This window comes from Rutilus rutilus (genome assembly GCF_951802725.1).
Source record: "Rutilus rutilus genome assembly, chromosome: 9".
NCBI classification, from domain to species: Eukaryota; Metazoa; Chordata; class Actinopteri; order Cypriniformes; family Leuciscidae; genus Rutilus; species Rutilus rutilus.
In genome coordinates, this window is record NC_140223.1 from 14259839 (window position 1) to 14281407 (window position 21569).

General features: G+C 36.2%; 1 protein-coding gene across 3 annotated transcripts in view; it reads right to left on the minus strand.

Annotated features, from left to right (window-relative positions):
* dpf1 (double PHD fingers 1) overlaps positions 1-21569 on the minus strand; it is a 45259-nt gene continuing 23690 nt past the window's right edge. Inside the window, exons 8-12 of one of the 3 annotated variants that reach the window (XM_084419064.1) lie at positions 21044-21175; positions 2758-2877; positions 2562-2674; positions 2346-2427; positions 1-1135 (exon numbers count right to left, since the gene is read on the minus strand). In XM_084419064.1, the coding sequence (XP_084275190.1) occupies positions 1065-1135; positions 2346-2427; positions 2562-2674; positions 2758-2877; positions 21044-21175 (518 nt within the window). In that variant the 3' untranslated portion in view covers positions 1-1064. The remainder of the gene's footprint in view (positions 1136-2345; positions 2428-2561; positions 2675-2757; positions 2878-21043; positions 21176-21569) is intronic. The other 2 variants (XM_084419066.1, XM_084419065.1) reach the window with 2 other exon arrangements.

The following is a 21569-nucleotide window of genomic DNA, read 5'->3' on the forward strand; positions in this document are numbered from 1 at the left end:
CCCACCAATTCTCTGCTTCAGATCTCAGGTGCCAGACTTGTGCAAGTTGCATGTTGGCATTTGTCACAGCAGGCAAAATGAATTTGCTCCACGCTGTTTCATTTGTTCATTGTCGCAAACAATCGAAAAATATATGAGAATATCCAACTCTGCATCTATAAATTGTTGATGGTTTTTTTTTGCGCAAAAGACGAATAAAACAAATAACATTCTGTAACTTAAAAACATTTAGCAACTATCACTTTTAAGTCTCTTTGCGTTAGGTCCCATGGATCCCGCAATTGACTACTTCACTGTAACCCTTTAAATTTTTTAAAAAATAAAAAGTTTTGTGGTTATCAACTTTATTCTACAAGTGCTTGTATTGAACCTGCAATATTCCTTTTAACACAGACTATGTTCATGATATATCACCTTTTTTTGTAATGTGTTGCAAGAACCAAAAGTTGTATCCTCAAGGGATATTAATTATTGAAGAATTCATTCATCTCTACAACAGAAGTCTAATTACAGCTAGAATAAGGCCAAATTTAATGACTAAACATGATCTCATTATGTGCTGGTGTCTGCTCCTGAAGAATATACCGCAAAAACTAAATCAATGGCACATTGATACCATCTCTCACCAGAGCTAAACAAACCAAAAGCTGTGGTGAGATCAAGTGGCACTCGTCCCATCTGCAGTTGGTGCGTCATCTAATGGTGTCACAGAGACTCCTCCCACTGACATGCCCCCCCTCAGATTCGTGCAAAATGTCTCCTCAGCGACAAACCGTTTGGCACTACTTGTCTAGCCACCATAAGATGGAGTCAGACAAGAAGAAGACCTCTCTGATCATTGAAGGAAAGAACTCTTTGGAGGGACTGACGAGGAAAGGTCTGCTTGAGTCCCAAATGACATACAAAAATGTTAGTCGCACCCTACGTTTTCCTTTGCTGTCACCATACAGGCAATGGGCAGATGAAAGTTGTTCTCTTCTGGTGGATGTTGGGGGAGTCTCTTTGGATCTGTGATGATGGGATAGAGTAGGATGAGACTGCTAGGGTGAAGTAGGGCACGGAGATTAGGTTAGTGTGATGTAGGCGGACGCTTTTTCCTTTAGCTGGCGCAGACACAGATGGCAACTCCAGCTCCCTGCAAAGGAAGAGACGCAAATGTTGTTTTAAATTGAAGCGTGTAATATTTGGCCAAAGTTAGACATAGCACTTACAAGTAACGGTTCTTGAACACTGCAAAAAATGTCTTGTTTAACAGTATTTTTTCACCTTTTTGTTTTTCCAGAGAGTATATCGATACTGTCAGGCAGAAACATTGGATCTCCATATTTCATTATTTGATTCTTTTTGCATAAATCATTACCATTGGTCACCCTTTACGGATGTCTGTGGGTCTTGCAAATATTTAACTAATGATAAGTATTTTAAAAAGCTTGTGACTAAACCTTGCAACTTCACTGGATCCTCAAACTGTCGGTAAAGCCTCATAACTACACACCGCCTCTATCGTGATTCGTGAATGAAGTGCCAATGAGAGTTTGGACAGTCTCTGATTGTTTGCAATGCAATGTGTCTTAGTCTAGCATTTGTTCTCAATTCATAGCTAATACTGTGTTAAATAGCCTGTGCGAAGCACTTGATCTTTAAAAACATGAGATTTTGGCAGAAGAAACTGAGCGCTCACATAGCAGTTAACTTTATAACTGGTAAATTGATGGAAATATGCTGCACTTTGTCCACTAATGGTGGACAAAACACATACATGTCCAAAATTCTCAAAATATTCCTGGTTAAAAAACCTTCATTTTACCTTGAATTTGGTCAAATGTTACTAATATAATGACCATATATAAAGCTACAATATCAACTTTGGCAACACAGTGTTTAATTATTTAAAAAGCACAGTGTTTTTTCCATTTCCAGAAAAGTAGCGTTTGTGGAAAATGCGAGGTTTCCACCCAACAAACTTGTGTAACAAAATGTGCAAGAGTAAAGTGCTTAAAACTAGAAAAAAACAATCTGACAAAAATATATACTAAATATTAATATTTGGCAAAAGTTTGAAATAGCACTTTTAAGTAGCAGTTTTTCATTAGGAAGTTCAATTAAAATATTAAGTTTATTAATTAAAATACTTTTATTATATATGTGTATGCTTAATATATACTTTAATATATCATATAGATTATATATACTTATATATTTATCAAATAAATAAAAATTCTTATCTCATGCAATAATAATTTAGCTTCTGAAGTAAATGTCTCTTGCTTTAAGGATGTTAATACAAAAATCCTGATTTTTGCAGTGCACTTAAAACACCTAAATGTAAAACACATAGTACATACCCTCCGGAGGCTCCGACATAGGGGGGCTTAGACAATACATATGATACCCTCTGTCACAATCATCACAGAATAAAAGCTGATCCTGTAAAAATAATGCAAGTTGATCCTTGTATGCACATGTCCCCAAACACTAGCGCTGGGGCCTCGGATTAAACAGTTCTCAAACACAACAAAGATTGCACTGGCAAAGAAAGTTGCTTCGTTCAGTTGACTTACATCGTTCTCTGATGTCCCACACAGGCTGCATGATTTGCACTCGATGCACTGCCAGCGGTAGGTCCTCACCGCCGCCGTCATGTTGACGGTGAACTGCAGGCACGACGGATGACCTGCAACAACCGAAAAGAAGGTAATATGTTGAGAAATTAATAAATCCCATTTCCGAGCTGAGCTTACATGGGTTAGGTCGCACCTGATCGGCCGCAGTCCGCACAGGAAATTAGATCTTCGGGACAGCCTGTTTTCTTGGAGCCTCCTAGACAGAAGTCACAGTAGCCGTTTGGGATGACAGAACCATCAGCTGCTTTTTTGGCTGCAAAGAGAAGAGAAAAGTGCAAAAATTTAAACGAAACGAAAGAAATGATGAAATATTAATTCATGCATTAGGTATTATGGACTAACAATGAATTTTGTTTGGCATGGTAATGGATATGACAATGGTGACATGTTTGGTTTGGCGGAATAGATATGCTACGCCGCTGCTGTTGGTTATTGCTGCTGCAGAGCAAGTACGAGACTTACTACTGCCAATACATACACGACATGCTGCTGCTGTACAATAGCATACATGAATTACCCGTAGCAGATCTATACAGGTGGAGCTGGGGAAGGTGGAGGGCTTCTGAAAGCGTGCTGGAAACTGCTACGCAGACACTGACCAAGTATTTACAAGTAAAGCAGCAAGCTCATATACAGCACGAACCAATCAGATGTGCATTATATAGAGAATGATGTGATTGCAGATTGAGTTAATGACCTATTAGTCTGGTGCGATATCTAGAGTTTCATGACAGAACTTTGTATTAGAGAATGCATACATTAACATCAACCTACACTACCATTCAAACATCTGGGATCAGTAAGATAAAAAAATAAAAATAAAAATAAAAAGTATACTTTTATTTTGAAAACATTTGTTAAATTGATCAAAAGTGACTGAAAAGACAAAATTACAAAAATACTTTGAACTTTGTATTTATCAAAGAATTCTGAAAGCATTTATCATGGTTTCCACAAAATATTAAGCAGCACAACTGTTTCTTGAGCAGCAAATCAGTATATTAGAATGATTTCTGAAGGATCATGTGACACTGAAGACTGGAGTAATGATGTCATCACAGGAATAAATTACATTTTAAAATATATTCAGACGGAAAACAGTTCATTTTTATTTGAGAATATTTGAGAATATTACTGTTTTAATGTATTTCAAATTAACACAGCCTTGGTGAGCAGAAGAGACTTCCTTCAAAAACAAAACAAAAAACATCTTTTTTTTTTACAATTATTTTAAACAATTATTTTAAACTTTTGCTATTAATAGGTTAATAAATGCTGTAAAATATTGTTCATTGTTAGGACGAATTGAACAAGAAAGTGTTACAAGAAAGAAAAAATGCCACAATATTAAATGTTTTTGAAGAAAAATCACGTTGGATGTAGGATTTAGGATGTTAAGATGTTGTGAATGGTCGCTATGCAGCTCATTGTTGCATGGTTGCTAGGGTGTTCTTTGTGGTTTCTAAAGAGCCTTTTAAAGTATTCTCCTTGGCAGTGGGTGTGCAAGATGTGTTTGGTGCATGTGCACTAACTAGTGGACTCTAAGTGCTCAAGTCACTCGCATATGTGGCCTAAGCGCGGACACAAAAATTGGGCAGCACGCGGACGGTGTGCGTACATGTCCACGGAGCCGTCTGATGACGAAAATTACCTCGCGTGGACCACCAAAGTATACTTTGGGCTTAGGCTGTTGCCAGCCCAAGTCACTATGATATTCTGTTTCTGTCTCTAGTGTGTTTTCTGTCCATATGTTTCCTTTCACAGTGGTATACGGGCCTGCTGAAGCCTGCAGTCTGAGCGGAGGGAGGGGGACACGCTCTCCGCTGGGAGAACTGGAGGTCTGTTAAATATTGTCACAGGAAGAGAGGAAACTGCTGCGGAGAGAAACAAATACACAGCAGGAGACTGGTGTATATAATTAACAAGGAAACAAGGATGTCTCTGTGTAGATCAGTTTGAATTCATGGCTGAACAGGTCTGTCTTTCAGTGGGTTGAATTAAATGCAACACAGTGCGACTAGTGATGGGTTGAGCACATATATAGTGGAAATAAGCATATGTGCTACTGTAAATCGCACACACATTCACACTGATGATGAGTGGTGTGTGCAGCTCTATGGGGTGATTTGGAGAGATCTGGCCCTCTCCAGCGAGGTCATTAATCCACTCCATCCTCCAGAGATCCTATCAGTGGGGGAGGGAGCATGAGCGAGCAGAGGGAATATGTGCTGTTTTATTCCCTAATCTCCAGAGAGAAGAGAGAGAGAGAGAGAGAGAGAGAGAGAGAGAGAGAGAGAGAGAATGGACCAGGATAAGATAAGAGACAGAGGACGTATTAAAAAAAAAAAACATTGCAGATGAAAAAGTGGTCGCAACAAACTCCACAGAGCACACATTACACATGCAAAGTTGAGCGGAGAAGACAACAAAAACAACCCGGCAAGAACTGCATTGAAGCGGTTTGTAAATCAAGATTTAGGCGCACGCTAGAGCATGTCGTCTGTGAGAGGCTGCATTGTGTTGTGTGCAGCTGCAGCAGTGGAGACCAGCAGCATTAGAGGCAGGACTGCACTTCCACACAGTGTGCTGTGGAGCTGTCCGTGGTGCTTACAGGGAAACTCATTTTAGTGCGGGTCGGTTCACGGCACAGTGTGAAAAAGAAATCCGGAGGTACTGACACCATCTGCAGGCCTCTATTTCACTATTATGAAGTTAAAATAGTATCGATACATCTCACTAATGGACAGGGCAATGCACAGTTATGCAAACAAATACATACAATAAAAAAAATTATTTAAAAAAAATCAGTATTTTCTAATTTTACAAATAAATCTTTTTTGCATTTGTTCTCTGCATGTACAAAATACATGTGAATGCAAAAATATATATATATAAAAATGTTTAGAGACATCCGCAAAAATGTACCTTTACGCATTAGAACATTGGAAGCATTCCACTTAAATAATAATTAAACAAATTTGTCCAAATAATAATAATTATTATCATTATTAATATTATTATTTCTAAAATATATGGACAAGTGTTTTTTTAAATAGTTTATTTATGACCAATATAATAATAAAAATAATATTTTTTATATCTCAATAAACAAATTATTCAATAAAATATATCCTAAATGAATAATACATATCACATTAAAAATACTAAATAAATAAATGATTATAATAATCCACCCATACATACATTCTCCAAACCATTTTTCCTCTTTAAACTCCCAGTAATAATAATAATTATTATTATTATTACTATTATTATTATTATTTCTAAAACATATGGAGAAGTGGATACTCTTTATTTTAATTGTTTATTTATGACAAATATAATTATTATTATTATTATTATTTCTAAAACATATGGACAAATGGAGACTGTTTATTTTGTTTATTTATGACCAATATAATAATAATAATAATAATAACAAAAATAATTACTATTATTATCATTATTATTATTATCATTATTAATAATTCTAAAACATATGGACAGGTGGATACTGTTTATTTTAATTGTTTATTTATAATAAAATAATAATTTGTTATATCTCTATAAACTAATTGTTCAATGAAAATATATCATAAATGAATAATACACATTCAATTAAAAACATATCCTGGGAACATTCCTTGCACTTTTGTATTTGCACTAAATACAAATACATTTGTCTCATGGATGATATTATGCTGCTAATATACATGTGTTCAAGTTTTAATTCTAACACGTATGACACATGAACATACCGTTTCATGATCCTTTAAACAAAATACAGTATACTATTTTTCAACAGCTGCTGTCTCTGTGAACTGATCTGAAATCTGTGTACCCTGACTCCCAGAAATTGAGTCTATACAGCCAATCAGATTGAAGCATTGTGTTTTTGTATGCGACCAGATGGTCAGTCAATGGTTCATTGGCCTGAAGCTGAGACTAGCATACAACAAGCAACCAGTTCACACTTGCCATGCAACTCTGTTAAATAATCAGTGTGTAAAAATAGTAAAAGCTAGTAAATAGAGAACAAAAGGGTCCGAATGTAAGTTATAGGGATAATTATACAGACAGCTGGACAGTTCACCGAAAATAAGTAGTGTACTCAAAGCTTCTCATTCACACTGCATAATTAGAGCATGTCAACTGGTGAAGGAGTGAGCTGCACTCCAGAAAGCAGCGCTACAATCTGCCTTACACAAATATTGGCTGTAGGATATGACATGAGGGTGAATAGATGACTGAATATTCATTTTGGGGTTTAAGAATGCAGAATGCACTTATTCATTTTACAAAATGTAATATTGATAAATAAGAAGGATGAACTTGACTGTACAGCATCAGAGATTCTTCTATCAAAAGTTATGCAAGTATACAGACAAATACATTCTGTTTTCCAACAGTTCTTATATAGAAATAGAAATGAAAGGTTGTGAAAGAAATCAATTCTTTTGTCCGTCTGTCTTTTGTGATTCTCTCATGGACGCGATGTGCTCACAAGTCCCTGTGGAGCGCATGCATATGTATGTGCAGAAGCACTAACATTCTCCATCTCAACACACTTTCCTGCGGTCTCACATCATGTACAAAACACACATATTGCATATATGTATAAAATAAAGGCTTAAATACTAGATTTCAAATAGCATAGTGTGAATCAGCAGTTTCTAATATGGCTGTGTGTGAGTGCGGGTCTGCCCTGTAGTCTGCCTGACTCAAGCAAAAGCCTATCAATGATTAAAAGCCTGCAGTCGCGTTTAAGGTGTAGTGTTCGGGTGACAGCCACAGGCAATCAATCCTGCTTTCTCGTACATGTGCACACACACACATAGAGAGAGAGAGAAAGAGAGAGAGAGAGAGAAAGAGAGAGAGAGAGAGAGAGAGAGACAGAGAGAGAGAGAGAGAGAGACAGACAGAAAGATGCTCTATTCCTAAATCTATTGAGCTGCCTCCATAGGCTGCATGTTAAGGCATCATAAGACGCCCCCCACGCAAAAGCTGTTCCAAAAGGTACAAGGCAACTTAATTATGATGCCTTCTAAGATAGGCCTACCTCATTTCACATGTATCCATTGTGGAAAAAGAAATCCCAGAATGAGAGAAGGGGATATGCAGTAGTTTTCACTTCATTAGACAAAATTCATTTGTTTGTAATGACAAACACAAAGAACACTTGAGTTAATATAGTATAATATAATATAATATAATATAATATAATATAATATAATATAATATAATATAATATAATATAATACAGAACATGATTATACAGTGTATTTATAAAATTATATTACTATATAATTTCCCAATTTAAATCAATGTAAAAAATATTTCATACTTAAAACCTCTACATTTAGATTTTTTGTATTTAAAATGTCATGTAGAGATAATTAATTTAAGTGATAAAATTCATTCCATATCAAATTTAGTATTGATGTAATACTATTGCTATAAACAGTTCATTTAAAGTTTATTTGTTGCAAGTTAGTTTACAGAGTTATGTTACAGTTCATTGAAAATTTATTTTACCCAACATGTGTGTTATTTTTATGCTTATTAGATTTTCATGATCATTTCGATAATATAATATAATATAATATAATATAATATAATATAATATAATATAATATAATATAATATAATATAATATAATATAATATAATATAATATAATATAATTTTTATACTGCATATATATTTATACATAGGTATTTATCTATTTAGGTAATAACATTTTAAGGTGATAAATGTAATTCTATATGCCACTTAGATTGAATTCTATAATAATAACAATATTAATAATAAACTATTGATATTAATAGTCAATTTATAGTTTAGCTTATTATCATGCTATCACCAAAACTCGAGTATCAGAGTGGCTATGAAGAGTTTTCCAAATCAGTCACTTCTGAGTTTCCATGACAGTAGGATGCTACTAAGACATCTGTCTAAGGCAGCAGACAGTGAGGCAGCACACTAGGTATTGGAACAAAGCCCTATATTAACACAAAAAAGGAAGATGGGAAGAACAGAGAGACGAGTCAAGCCAAAAGAAAAACATAGAGAGTTTCAGAGACAGACGCAGGAGTTTCTTTGCCATGCCTTCCTGCCTCCCTAAATCTTTCCCAATGCAGCATTTGGCCAATTATGAGGAGAATACAGGCAGAACAGCACACTTCACAGCTTTCAAGTGTGTCTGCAGCCCCATGGGAATCGAAAGAGAGAGTAGGAATAGGAATCCTCAAAAACCTCCCTCCCTTATCATTTCTCGCTCTCTCTCCACACCCCAATTCTTCTCCAAATGATCCTATAGTGACACGATTCTATTTTAGCAAGATCACACATCTCTAATTAGGACACAAATGGCTGGGAGAGAAAGCAGCTCAAGTAACAACACCACAGGAAGGACTCACAAGCACCTGTTGGCACAAACCTTTCTATGATCTCAGTTGCCAAACACTCCAAAAAACAAACAGGCTTCATGAAGCCATTAAACTAATCATGCGAAAGCATTTTAGCAGCACCTCTCACATAAAGACAATTCCACATGCCTGGTCTGACGTGTGTCTGTAAAATAAAATAAAAGCTTAAGAAAGACAGATGCACATTTAGCAAGTCAAGCAGTTATTAGGTCACCAATGGAGAGCATTTCAGCACCACCATCCTGCACCGTTTTTGACTTGTCCCTCAGCTGAAAAAAAAAAAAGCATATTATACATTTAAATGTTAAAAATTTTAAATATATAATGTGAAAATAGATTATTTACACAGAATATACCTTGATTATGTGCCTTACACTACAGAAAACCACACATAATAGCGTCTCCATAAGCCAAAGCTTTAAAATAGAACATACTGTAAGAAGCACCTCATTAAGTTTTGCTGCAGTGTGGATGGATTTTGCACAAACAAATGACACATTCCACATGCAACCCCCTCCTGAGCTAGGCTTTATTACTGGTACATCTTTGCCTAATCTTTTTTGTTTTTTTGAGGTTGCCCGCATGCTGCACCCCACTTCTTGACCATGACAAATGGGGTGGAATCCTGCTTTTAATAACCCCCTTCATCAAACTACCAGACACACACACAAATGTCCATGTATGGTCACACATAATAAACACACAGTATTTGTATTTTTGGGTTAGGAATAAAACCAGACAGAAAAATATGTAGACAGACAGAAAAAGATATATAGATAGATAGACAGACAGACAGACAGACAGATAGATAGATAGATAGACTGAAAATTTTGAAGACAGACAGAAAAAGATAGATATAGACAGACAGAAAGACAGACAGACAGACAGAAAAAGATAGATAGAAAGACAGACAGACAGACAGACAGACAGACAGACAGACAGACAGACAGATAGATAGATACTGTAGACAGACGGATGGATGGATGGATAGATAGATACTGTAGACAGACAGATAGATAGATAGATAGATAGATAGATAGATAGATAGATAGATAGATAGATAGATAGATAGATAGATAGATAGATAGATAGATAGATAGATAGATAGATAGATAGATAGATAGATAGAAAATTTTGAAGACAGACAGAAAAAGATAGATATAGACAGACAGAAAGACAGACAGACAGACAGAAAAAGATAGATAGAAAGAAAGACAGACAGACAGACAGACAGACAGACAGACAGACAGACAGACAGACAGACAGACAGATAGATACTGTAGACAGACGGATGGATGGATGGATAGATAGATACTGACAGATAGATAGATAGATAGACAGACAGACAGACAGACAGACAGACAGACAGACAGACAGACAGACAGACAGACAGATAGATAGATAGATAGATAGATAGATAGATAGACAGATAGATAGATAGATAGATAGATAGATAGATAGATAGATAGATAGATAGATAGATAGATAGATAGATAGATAGATAAACAGACAGACACGTAGATAGATAGATACTGTAGACAGATGGATAGATAGATAGATAGATAGACAGACAGACAGACAGACAGACAGACAGACAGACAGACAGACAGACAGACAGACAGACAGATAAATAGACAGATAGATAGATAGATAGATAGATAGATAGATAGATAGATAGATAGATAGATAGATAGATAGATAGATAGATAGATAGATAGATAGATAGATAAACAGACAGACATGTAGATAGACAGAAAAAGATAGATTGAAAGAAAATGCATTGCTGTATCGCACAGGCCTCAGTACTTTGACCAGTCAGTGGGCTGAGTTGCATAACAGACCTCAAACAGAACGACACTGTGAAGGGAGAGGAGGATCAGCTTTTGGTGCATAATAAAACCTGATCTATGGTTGCGGTACAGTCAGTCTGACATGCACACACCCTTACACACAAACCAAGACTGTGAGATACATGGAGACATAGAGCTCTAGTGATGAAAGCAAACAGTGTGATGCAGCAGTTACACAAAGAGTATCCTGCATGCATCCCAAAATTAATGCCATTATCATTCCATTCGTTGAATGTGTTTACAACAGCAAAACTACACTCCACCACAAAATGAAATAAAATCTGCACAAAACACACACAAGCACCAGCATGCTGATTCTTTACACAAGACAGTCACAGTGTGACTTTTCTGCTCTCCAACTTTCATTGAAGAAATGGACACTGTAAACATTTGAAAATCAATAATTCTACTGCAGAACCCTGGGATTGTGAATCCAGAACAACCTCATGCAATACATATGATACCAGGCTCTAACACTGAATGATTTTGTACTCTCTGTCCTTATAGTATATGTCCTTAGATATGTGTATATTTGTAAAGAAAAGAAATGAGAGGTCAGGGGTACAGTAAGCTCTTTTCAGAGGGCATATGCAGAATTTGACTCTGGGCCTCCCATCTGCTTGAATTGAGGACATTGCAGTGTAATAACAACTAATATGCACGTCATTTGCAAGGTTAGGTCAGCTACAAGAAGTAAAAGCATGCATACAAATAGTTTCCAATGCACAATACAGAATATGTATTGTATTATACACTCACCTAAAGGATTATTAGGAACACCTGTTCAATTTCTCATTAATGCAATTATCTAATCAACCAATCACATGGCAGTTGCTTCAATGCATTTAGGGGTGTGGTCCTGGTCAAGACAATCTCCTGAACTCCAAACTGAATGTCAGAATGGGAAAGAAAGGTGATTTAAGCAATTTTGAGCGTGGCATGGTTGTTGGTGGCAGACGGGCCGGTCTGAGTATTTCACAATCTGCTCAGTTACTGGGATTTTCACGCACAACCATTTCTAGGGTTTACAAAGAATGGTGTGAAAAGGGAAAAACATCCAGTATGCGGCAGTCCTGTGGGCGAAAATGCCTTGTTGATGCTAGAGGTCAGAGGAGAATGGGCCGACTGATTCAAGCTGATAGAAGAGCAACTTTGACTGAAATAACCACTCGTTACAACCGAGGTATGCAGCAAAGCATTTGTGAAGCCACAACACGCACAACCTTGAGGCGGATGGGCTACAACAGCAGAAGACCCCACCGGGTACCACTCATCTCCACTACAAATAGGAAAAAGAGGCTACAATTTGCACAAGCTCACCAAAATTGGACAGTTGAAGACTGGAAAAATGTTGCCTGGTCTGATGAGTCTCGATTTCTGTTGAGACATTCAGATGGTAGAGTCAGAATTTGGCGTAAACAGAATGAGAACATGGATCCATCATGCCTTGTTACCACTGTGCAGGCTGGTGGTGGTGCTGTAATGGTGTGGGGGATGCTTTCTTGGCACACTTTAGGCCCCTTAGTGCCAATTGGGCATCATTTAAATGCCACGGCCTACCTGAGCATTGTTTCTGACCATGTCCATCCCTTTATGACCACCATGTACCCATCCTCTGATGGCTACTTCCAGCAGGATAATGCACCATGTCACAAAGCTCGAATCATTTCAAATTGGTTTCTTGAACATGACAATGAGTTCACTGTACTAAAATGGCCCCCACAGTCACCAGATCTCAACCCAATAGAGCATCTTTGGGATGTGGTGGAACGGGAGCTTCGTGCCCTGGATGTTCATCCCACAAATCTCCATCAACTGCAAGATGCTATCCTATCAATATGGGCCAACATTTCTAAAGAATGCTTTCAGCACCTTGTTGAATCAATGCCACGTAGAATTAAGGCAGTTCTGAAGGCGAAAGGGGGTCAAACACAGTATTAGTATGGTGTTCCTAATAATCCTTTAGGTGAGTGTATTTATATATATATTATATTTATATTTATATATATATTAGGGATTCACCAATGTATCGGCCAATAATCTGTATTCTCACTATATGTAACTACTTCGTTACAGCAAGCTCTACGTTAAAGCAAGCTCTATTTGACCCTATGAATCATCCGTTCAGCCAGGGTTGCCAGGTTCGTGGTTTTTCCCTACACAAAACATTATTTGTAGTGTGCCTCCCATTTAATAATGGGAGGCACTGAGACACTTCATTTCACTTCAAATTCTGTGCGTTATGTGCATGAAAGTCAAAATTGTTAGTTAAAATAGTTAATTGGTCTTGACAGATCGCTGTAGAGCCTTAGTTTATGCGGCAGCGCGGATCGCAAGTCTTTTTTTCCACTTTAATACAATTATAGGCAAGGGAGGCAGTGCTTCCTAAAAAATTGGGTGAGAAAATAACCTACATTACAAAAATAAAAACATTAAAAAGTGTATAAATCACTAGTTTTTCTAAAGTAACAATCTCTAACAGCGACATCAGCAGGTAAAGTTACAGTAGGAGTCCGCGTCTCTCTTGCCTCCCCTGAGCCCATTGACTTTTAACAGACCCCCCTAAAGTGTGAGGTGGGTTTGGTGGGGGGTAACTGAGAATGAATGGGGGAAAGACACATGTGAGGAGGCATATGATTGGTTATGGTTGAATATAAATGGTTCATGCAATAAATCCCACCTTGTTTTTGTCAGAAGACTAATAAAAAAAATAAAAAAAAATCAGCCACTTAGATATTACCGCTTTATGTCATACCAAAATCAAATGTGAAATGTCCTGAAAACATGATGAATGTGTTTTTTTTTTGTTTTTTGTTTTTTTTTTATGAGCAATCCGCTTGGTGAAATTAAAGGTACATTGTGTCTGTGACCAGTGTTTACCAAGCTTGATGACTGATGAAAATAAGTTGACTGTTAGAAAGAAAAGCTGAACATTAGTTCACAAATAAAATAATTGTTTTACATTTTTACTACAGTTAGTTGTTATTTTGGAATAAATGTAAAAATCCTTAAAAACTTTAAATTGATGAGATTTATACTTAGATGAACATTAATTACATTGTATAGTTAATGAATATAAAATAGAATTGTATTTGGTTTCTCTATTTTTATGTAATGTTTATTTAACCAGGAAAATGTGACAACATTAAGTGTAACTGGGACATGAATTTACATTTGATTAATAAAAAAAATAAAAAAATAATAAGTATGAGGACTTTGCCTCCTCATTTTAGAACAATTACATATATATATATATAAATACTACACATTTTATTAATTGTTAAAACAAATTGTAAAAAAAAAAAAAAATTGGTACTAAACTTTTTATATATGAGGATGTTTACATGTACATGTGAGAAAGAAAGTGAAGAACAGAACAATGAGAGAAAGAAAGAGAAATCTTCATTTTCTCATGCATTTTCAAAGGCCCCAGTCTAGCCAAACAGCCCTCGGCCCTCTTCTTAATACAGAATAGCAAATGAGGCAGAACGCAGTAAAATACAACACAACTGTCTGGTCTAATATATATGCCAAATCATAGAGAATTCAGCAAGTCTCTCTCTTTCCCTGATTTAATGAACCTCCCTACCCCTCCATCCTCAAACCTAGAGAAACTCCAAACTCCACTGCCTCCCCTCCCTTCCACGCTCTCGATGAACATATAACAACCTATTCTTTATAGAGAGAGTCTGGCTGGCCAGTCTCCATGGCAACACCATCACTAGGCAACGGCCACTGCTCTTCCTGCTTTGTTTCGGAGCAGACAGGAGTGCAACTGTGGCAGGTAGCGACCGGGGCCTAGCGGAGCGCAGAGTGGAGACAGGTAAACTCCTACGAAGAAGTATACTTGAGCTTTTGCCGAAATTGCCAGAGTCTAGCATAAAATTAGACTTAAATGACTGAAGTCATTTTTTTATATAACGCATTACCAAGGTAGCAACTGTAAAGACAGTTATAATACGCTGCAATACCTGTTCATTTTTAAAGAGTATAATGCATAGCTAAAACATTGTGTTTTTATGTTTAAGGTCAAAATCAATACTTTCTTAATGCATGTTCTTCGTTTATTGTGAACTATTTTTTATTGTGAAATATATTACCGGGAATGATTTGTTGTCTTTATTCAAAATGTTCTGCTGCTGATGTCACTTAATCTGTGTGGATTATTTGATGATGTTAATCAACAGCCAAATAAATGTACTGAATTCTAGAATTATAATGAGAGAATGCATATACCAACAAGACATTTAAGCCTTAGAGAAACCTATAACAAGTCTAGTGACATCATCACCACAGTATACAGATTTAAATATGAAACACAAATAATTATAAAATATACCCATTCGTTGGAATAAAGATAAAATATGTGAAACAGCCTGTATGGGATTTATGTTACACCATTCAGTGTTGTTTGAAGTCTCTTTAGGGCATAATGCTATTCGTTGTTTCTTTATTTTAACCAAGATGATTTTTGCCATCAGTTTATTGCAATTGGTTGTTGTGGTGCTGATGATGATAAGTTCAGCCTCCTCTCGTTCCCAGGTGTGCTGATATGCCATTATTATTTGTGCCGTGATTCAGCCTCACAATCACGATTCCTCTCGTACAAACAGCATGAGGGAATTCATCTGAAGAAGGGAGTCATTCCGAGCTTTCAGAGCAGTTTGCTTACCAGCCATAATCACTGCAATTGTCCATAAAAAAAAGAGTATGTGATTACTCAGGTGTGTGTGCATGTGTCACATGTGGAGGAGAAAAATAAAAGCAAGGAGAACGGAAAGAGGGAAAAGAAATTTTAGGATTGAACGTAGAACGCAAACAAACAGACAGAAAGAAAGATCAAATCTGACCTTCAATGCAATGAAAAACAACCCCCACTACCATCTCTACACAACAAAAAAAAACAAAAAAAACTGCTACTACCCCTTCAACTGTCCTCCTGCTGACCGCTTGTCTCCATAAACCTCTAACTAGTTTATTTGTCTACTAACAATGGCCAATATCCAGGAGAATTCTGTCTTTTTATTAATAAATTAGTTCTGAACATTTCTACCACCTCTCAAATGATGTACTGTGCAGTGGCCTAAAAGCATTCAGCGGAAGTATCCTTTTTTTTCTTTTGAAGACCAAAATGGTCTTCAAATTTTCTCCAGCCATTCATTCCCATTATAAAGCTTGGAAGAGCCAGGATATTTTTTTAATATAACTCCAATTGCATTCGTCTGAAAGAAGAATGTCGTGTACACCTAGGATGGCTTCAGGGTGAGTAAATCATGGGCTAATTTTCATTTTTTGGTGTGAACTATCCCTTTAAGTTAAAGCACTACATTTTCTAACTGGAAATAAATAAAAACTGAACTAAAAATAAAAAAGTTATACAAATTACAAAAACACAAAAAATTATACAAACAATACTAAAATAACACTGATACAAAATAAATGTTGAAAAACGAATGTAAAAAAAGAAAAAAAAAATGATTAAAGGTGCGCTGTTTAACTTTTGGCCCTCTGGCGGTTAAAAACAAAATTGCATGCATTTTGCAGAAGAACATTGTTTTGGTTGTGCTTAGGCTCTGCATGACAGTGCGAATGAATATGGTTTCCCAATAATAAAAACAAAAAAATTTATAAAAACGCCATCTACGCATTAACATTTCAAATCCCTCAGTTCTCGCCATCTCTGAACGTGACAGAGCTCGAAATAAAACAAGATCAACATTGACTTGGCTTTTTGGAGATGGCGAGAACAGAGGGATTTGAAACGTTTTTATTACTTTTTAGTTATTATTATTGGGAAACGTTCTTTGCCAGCAGACTCTCCTCTGTTTGGTGTTTGTTTTAAACGGGTGATTCGCCGGAGCAGAGTTCGAGATTTAGCGGCTCCATGTCGACCTTTCTCGCTCGTTGTGACAACTAGCCTCTGCCACTCACATACCATGCGTGTCAAAGTCGCCAGAGCAACTTTTCTCTATTGATGGATATGACGAGATGCACGGGCGAGTGACATATGTACGCATTTTTCCATGAAAAACATCACTCTAGGTCTAAAATATAAACACTTACAATAGGCTTACCATAGTTAATAATAGGCGTACCATAGTTACATGTTAAAACACATTTTGGAAGAAGGATTGATGATGTATTGACTTAGTGTACCTTTAAATAAATTAAAATTGTTTATGAAAATGAATGTTGAAATCAGCTCATTTAACAACAACAAAAAAAAAAAACATACTCCTGGGACATAAAAGTGTCAGTAGTTCATGAAACACACACTATAAACATTTAAAATTATGTTATTTCTATTATTTAGAATGCCGTTTTGCCACATACAATTAGACTTCGAATTCCTTCATTGATCCCCAAGGGCAAAATAAATTGCAAGTTACGAACATACTTAAGAGTTAATGTTTGGTTTCTTTTCTACATGTAAAACAATGCAACAAATTGTATTTATACTATTATCACACACAATGTAGTGCAATTCAGGTATTTTGTCATGTTCTGACAAAAAAACAGTGTAGTCTGCACTGATTTAAATTTAAAATTGAAAAAGTATTTTATTGTAAGAAAGTAGGGTTAAATCTATTTATCTATCTGTCAAATCCTAGTTTTCATCAGTGTTTTCAACATTGATAATACTTGACACTGAAGACTGGAGTAATGATGCTGAAAACTCAACTTTGCATCAAAGGAATAAATGACATTTAAAAAGTTGATATTAATATACAAAACAGTTACTTTAAATTGTAATAACATTTCACAATATCACTGTTTATTTTTGATTAAATAAATGCAGCTCACCTTCCCCAGACTTTTAAACGATAGTGTAAATATCATTGAATCTCTACTAGAATACGTTTACATCATTTAATGTTGAAAAACTCCTATTTCTTATCATTTACATTGTTGCAGCACCTGTTTTCACCCGCTGTCTGAACGCTTTTAGTTTCCGCTTCTTTAAAACCCGCCTCCCGAAAAGCGCAGTCAGCTCTGATTTGTCAATGAGTTAAGGAAAATACTGTACATGTAATTTAAGACATGTTCTCTAACGAAACATTTTAATGTAAAAATTCGCTACTCACACAAATCTATCTTGTTTTCTGGATGTTTCAATAACTGGAAAACGACAGATGGCGTGGTCTGCACTGATTTCACTTTAAAATTCAGAAAAAGTATTTTATTGTAAGAAATGAGGGTTAAATCTTCTAAAATGCAGGCTTTTTTTAACAGCCAAACATTATGTGGGAGCAGAGAGCGTGTATATGTGTGTGCGTGTGGGGGAGGATTTTAACTAGAACTCTCAAATCACGAAATCCAATTTTCAGGTGCACATCTAGAGGGTCGACCTCAAATGCAAACAGCGATCCCCCCCCCCACCACCCACCATCTACCCCTCTACCCTTCTACCCTTTTCCATACGCATTGACACCAGACAGCACCCCTCCCCCATGCCCTGCTGGACAGCCCCCAAAACCCCCTCCGTCCGACCAGCAGCACCACAACACTATATGAAAAAGAATATGAGCAGGCATGAATTTTAATGCAGTCACTCATCTCAGCCAAGCAGCCTCACTTCTGCAGTGGAAATAAATAAAGAGGGGGAAAAATACAGAGTACTGATAGATGAATCTTAAATCAAAAGAAGACAGAGGAGAAAGCATAGGCAGAAAGACAAGGGTGGTGCAAAAAAAAAAAAGGGAAAGCAAGAAAGAGAAAGCAAAAACTAGAAAGGAGAACGAGAGAGCAAGAATGAGAGGTGAAATCTCATCTCTTGGCTGAATAATCTGTCATTCATCAAACTGATAGAACAGAGAGAGGTAGCACAGCCGTAAAACGAAATAACGGCAGAGGATGAGAATTTCGGATTTGGTCTGGCTCCAATTCACCATCTTGAGTTGGGTGGCCCTAGTTATCGTGCCTACATCTACATCTTTCTCTTTTGGTCTAAATATTGCATGAATAATGCATGAATCTAGGTTTCATTAAAACCTCTCTTATTAATAATATCGCTCGTGGTGGAGTATGGGAATACTCGAAATGAGTGTGTGTGTGTGTGTGAAATGAGAAAACGTACCTTCCTGCAGACGCTCACGTTTGTGCTCTGTCTAAAAAAATCCTGCAAAATTGAACACGGCCCTAATTTTCTGCACTTTTCTTTATAACCAGCTTTCGAAACCAAAAAGCCAGTGGCGGTGAGGGGTAAACAGAGCGATGGGCAGGCCAATTCAGCCAAGCACTCAGCCAGATAACTCTGGGAGGCAAATGGGCATGATTTCACAAGGACACTGCAATGAGGTCACTGTTACCTTGTCTTTGTCATGCAAAAGGCTACAGACTGAACACAACAAAGCCATAAACAAGTGGTGGAAGATCTCGATACTGATACTGTCACATGACTTTAGCATGATACACTGTGCACTGCAAAACAAAGCATTTTCCAAATCTGTAATTTTGTCGCGTTTACCAGTAAAAATCTCAAAACTAAAAATGTATAAAAACAAGATAAATGTTACATGTGCAGTAAAACTGGAAGGCTAATTTTTCTTGGCTAACTGTTTTTTTTTTTTTTTACTTTGTGCTCTAATTATGTATTTCTTTTTGAAAGAAAGAAAGAATTTAAAACTTTTATTCAGTGAGGACACATTAAATCAATCATTACCCTTTCTATTCATCAAAGAATCCTGAAAAAAAAAAATGTATCTTGTTTTCAGGATGTTTAGACATTTTTTGCTGAAAAACGACCAAATAATGATCACGAAAACTGCTGTGTGACTCATTGTAATGCATGTGTGAGATGGTTAATACCCTTTTCCACCAAAATGGTGCTGGTGCTCAGGGACGTCTCTCAGAATTTTACCACGTTTCACTGACTTTAGAGACGAACAATGAAGTAACTAAGTTAATAATAATAATCTTTCCAAAGACAAAAAATACTTTTAGATAGGTTGATTTTTTTGCAAATCAGAATCAAATCCATTTAGTTTGAACAGATTTTTTTTTTTTTATATATATAAAAAAAAAAAATTAATCCAAAAAATGTTTTCTCAGTCCATTGGATTTCAAATCATTGTAATCTTTTTGTCATTGGCCATTGCAGGTTTTGGACACTGTAAATGCATGAATATGTAAAAAATGCCTCGGGACATCAGCACCGTGGTGAGATGTGACAAAAAAAAAACATGAGCAGATGCAAAATGTCCAGTTTTCCATCTTGTTTTTCCACATTGACAGTTACTATTTATTGTTCTATGAGTAAGTCTCTTGGCATTGTTCTGACTGATCATTTAATTGGTAGCTGAAGTAGATATGGATATTGACAACGTCTCAACAAATGGATCAAATTTCAGCATTTGCGAAATGACAAAGCGGACACTGAATCCAAATCGGATTTGTGTGCAGTGTGAATGAACACAAGCTTTGTTTAGAAGTCTTTTGCTTCGTTCATGTCGTGTCGTAATTACCATAATTACAAGATTTTAGTGTGTTAACGTCTTCAGAACCAGATATTTGTTTCTATGGAAACCCATAGAACGCCAAATGGATCCAGGCTTTGATGTTGATGACAAATGACTTAATAACGATGTTAATTCACCACAATGCTTTAAAAACAAAGAAGGAAGAAAACGATTAATATTATTATAATATTCAATATATAATGAATAAAAATCATAGCAATCAATTCACACATATTTGTAAATAAAATCTTTTTATTTCAGACAGATGGGGAAAATAAAGTGGCTGGAGTAGCTCTGCAGCACAACAAAAGTAGGAACAAAAAAGGACAAAACAGGATGTCAACTGCTGCATTGGGCACTTCCAGTTAGCTTTGTTGGTTATAATGAACGATCTAGTTCTGTCATGAGCTGTTGTTTTGGAAACTTTAAGTGGTATCCCGCCCCTGGTCCCTGGCGATAATGGTGCCTGGTTTAAGACCAGCAGAGTCAATTACGTCCAGGCCAGAAGAACCTTTAATTCATTGGAAATGCGTGGAACAGGGCCAGATTGAACAGCGGCTCCAGCACCAGCACCGGGTCGGTGGAAAAGGGGTATGAGAGTGGGTTAACTGTGTTAGAATAGTTTTACTCTATGGGTTGTGGTATGAGTGTGTAATCCATGGCTGAGGCTGATGCTGGGCTCACGTTTGTGGTTGTTCTTGCGCTGGAAGGGCAGTGTGTGCCGCTCGGAGTCTTCCTCACCCTCCTCGTCTGCCAGGTGTGTGTGAGTGTAATGGTAACTCAAACCTGGACGGTTCTTGTAGCGCTTCCCACAAACTGAACACAGAGGAACACACAAGAAAAAAGAAAAAAAAAAACTGTAAGAATGTGTACAAGAGTTTGGTTAATCTTGTTATAAACAAAAAGTATGAATTATGAGTATCATTATATTTAAATAAAATTTGTATTATTGTTGTTGTTATCATTATTTACTGTCAATCATTTTAATTCATGTAGTATTATAATTTAATAATATTCAAACTATATTAGTATAATAATAGCTATTATATACATAATTAGATTTTATTATCATCACTAATTTGTATAATTACATTTGAATTGAATTTAATTATTTTTGTACACTAAAAGCTATTATATAAATATTTTATTATAATATTTATTAATTTATATTATTATTAATTTGTTACAATTAAATTAACTTCAATATTAT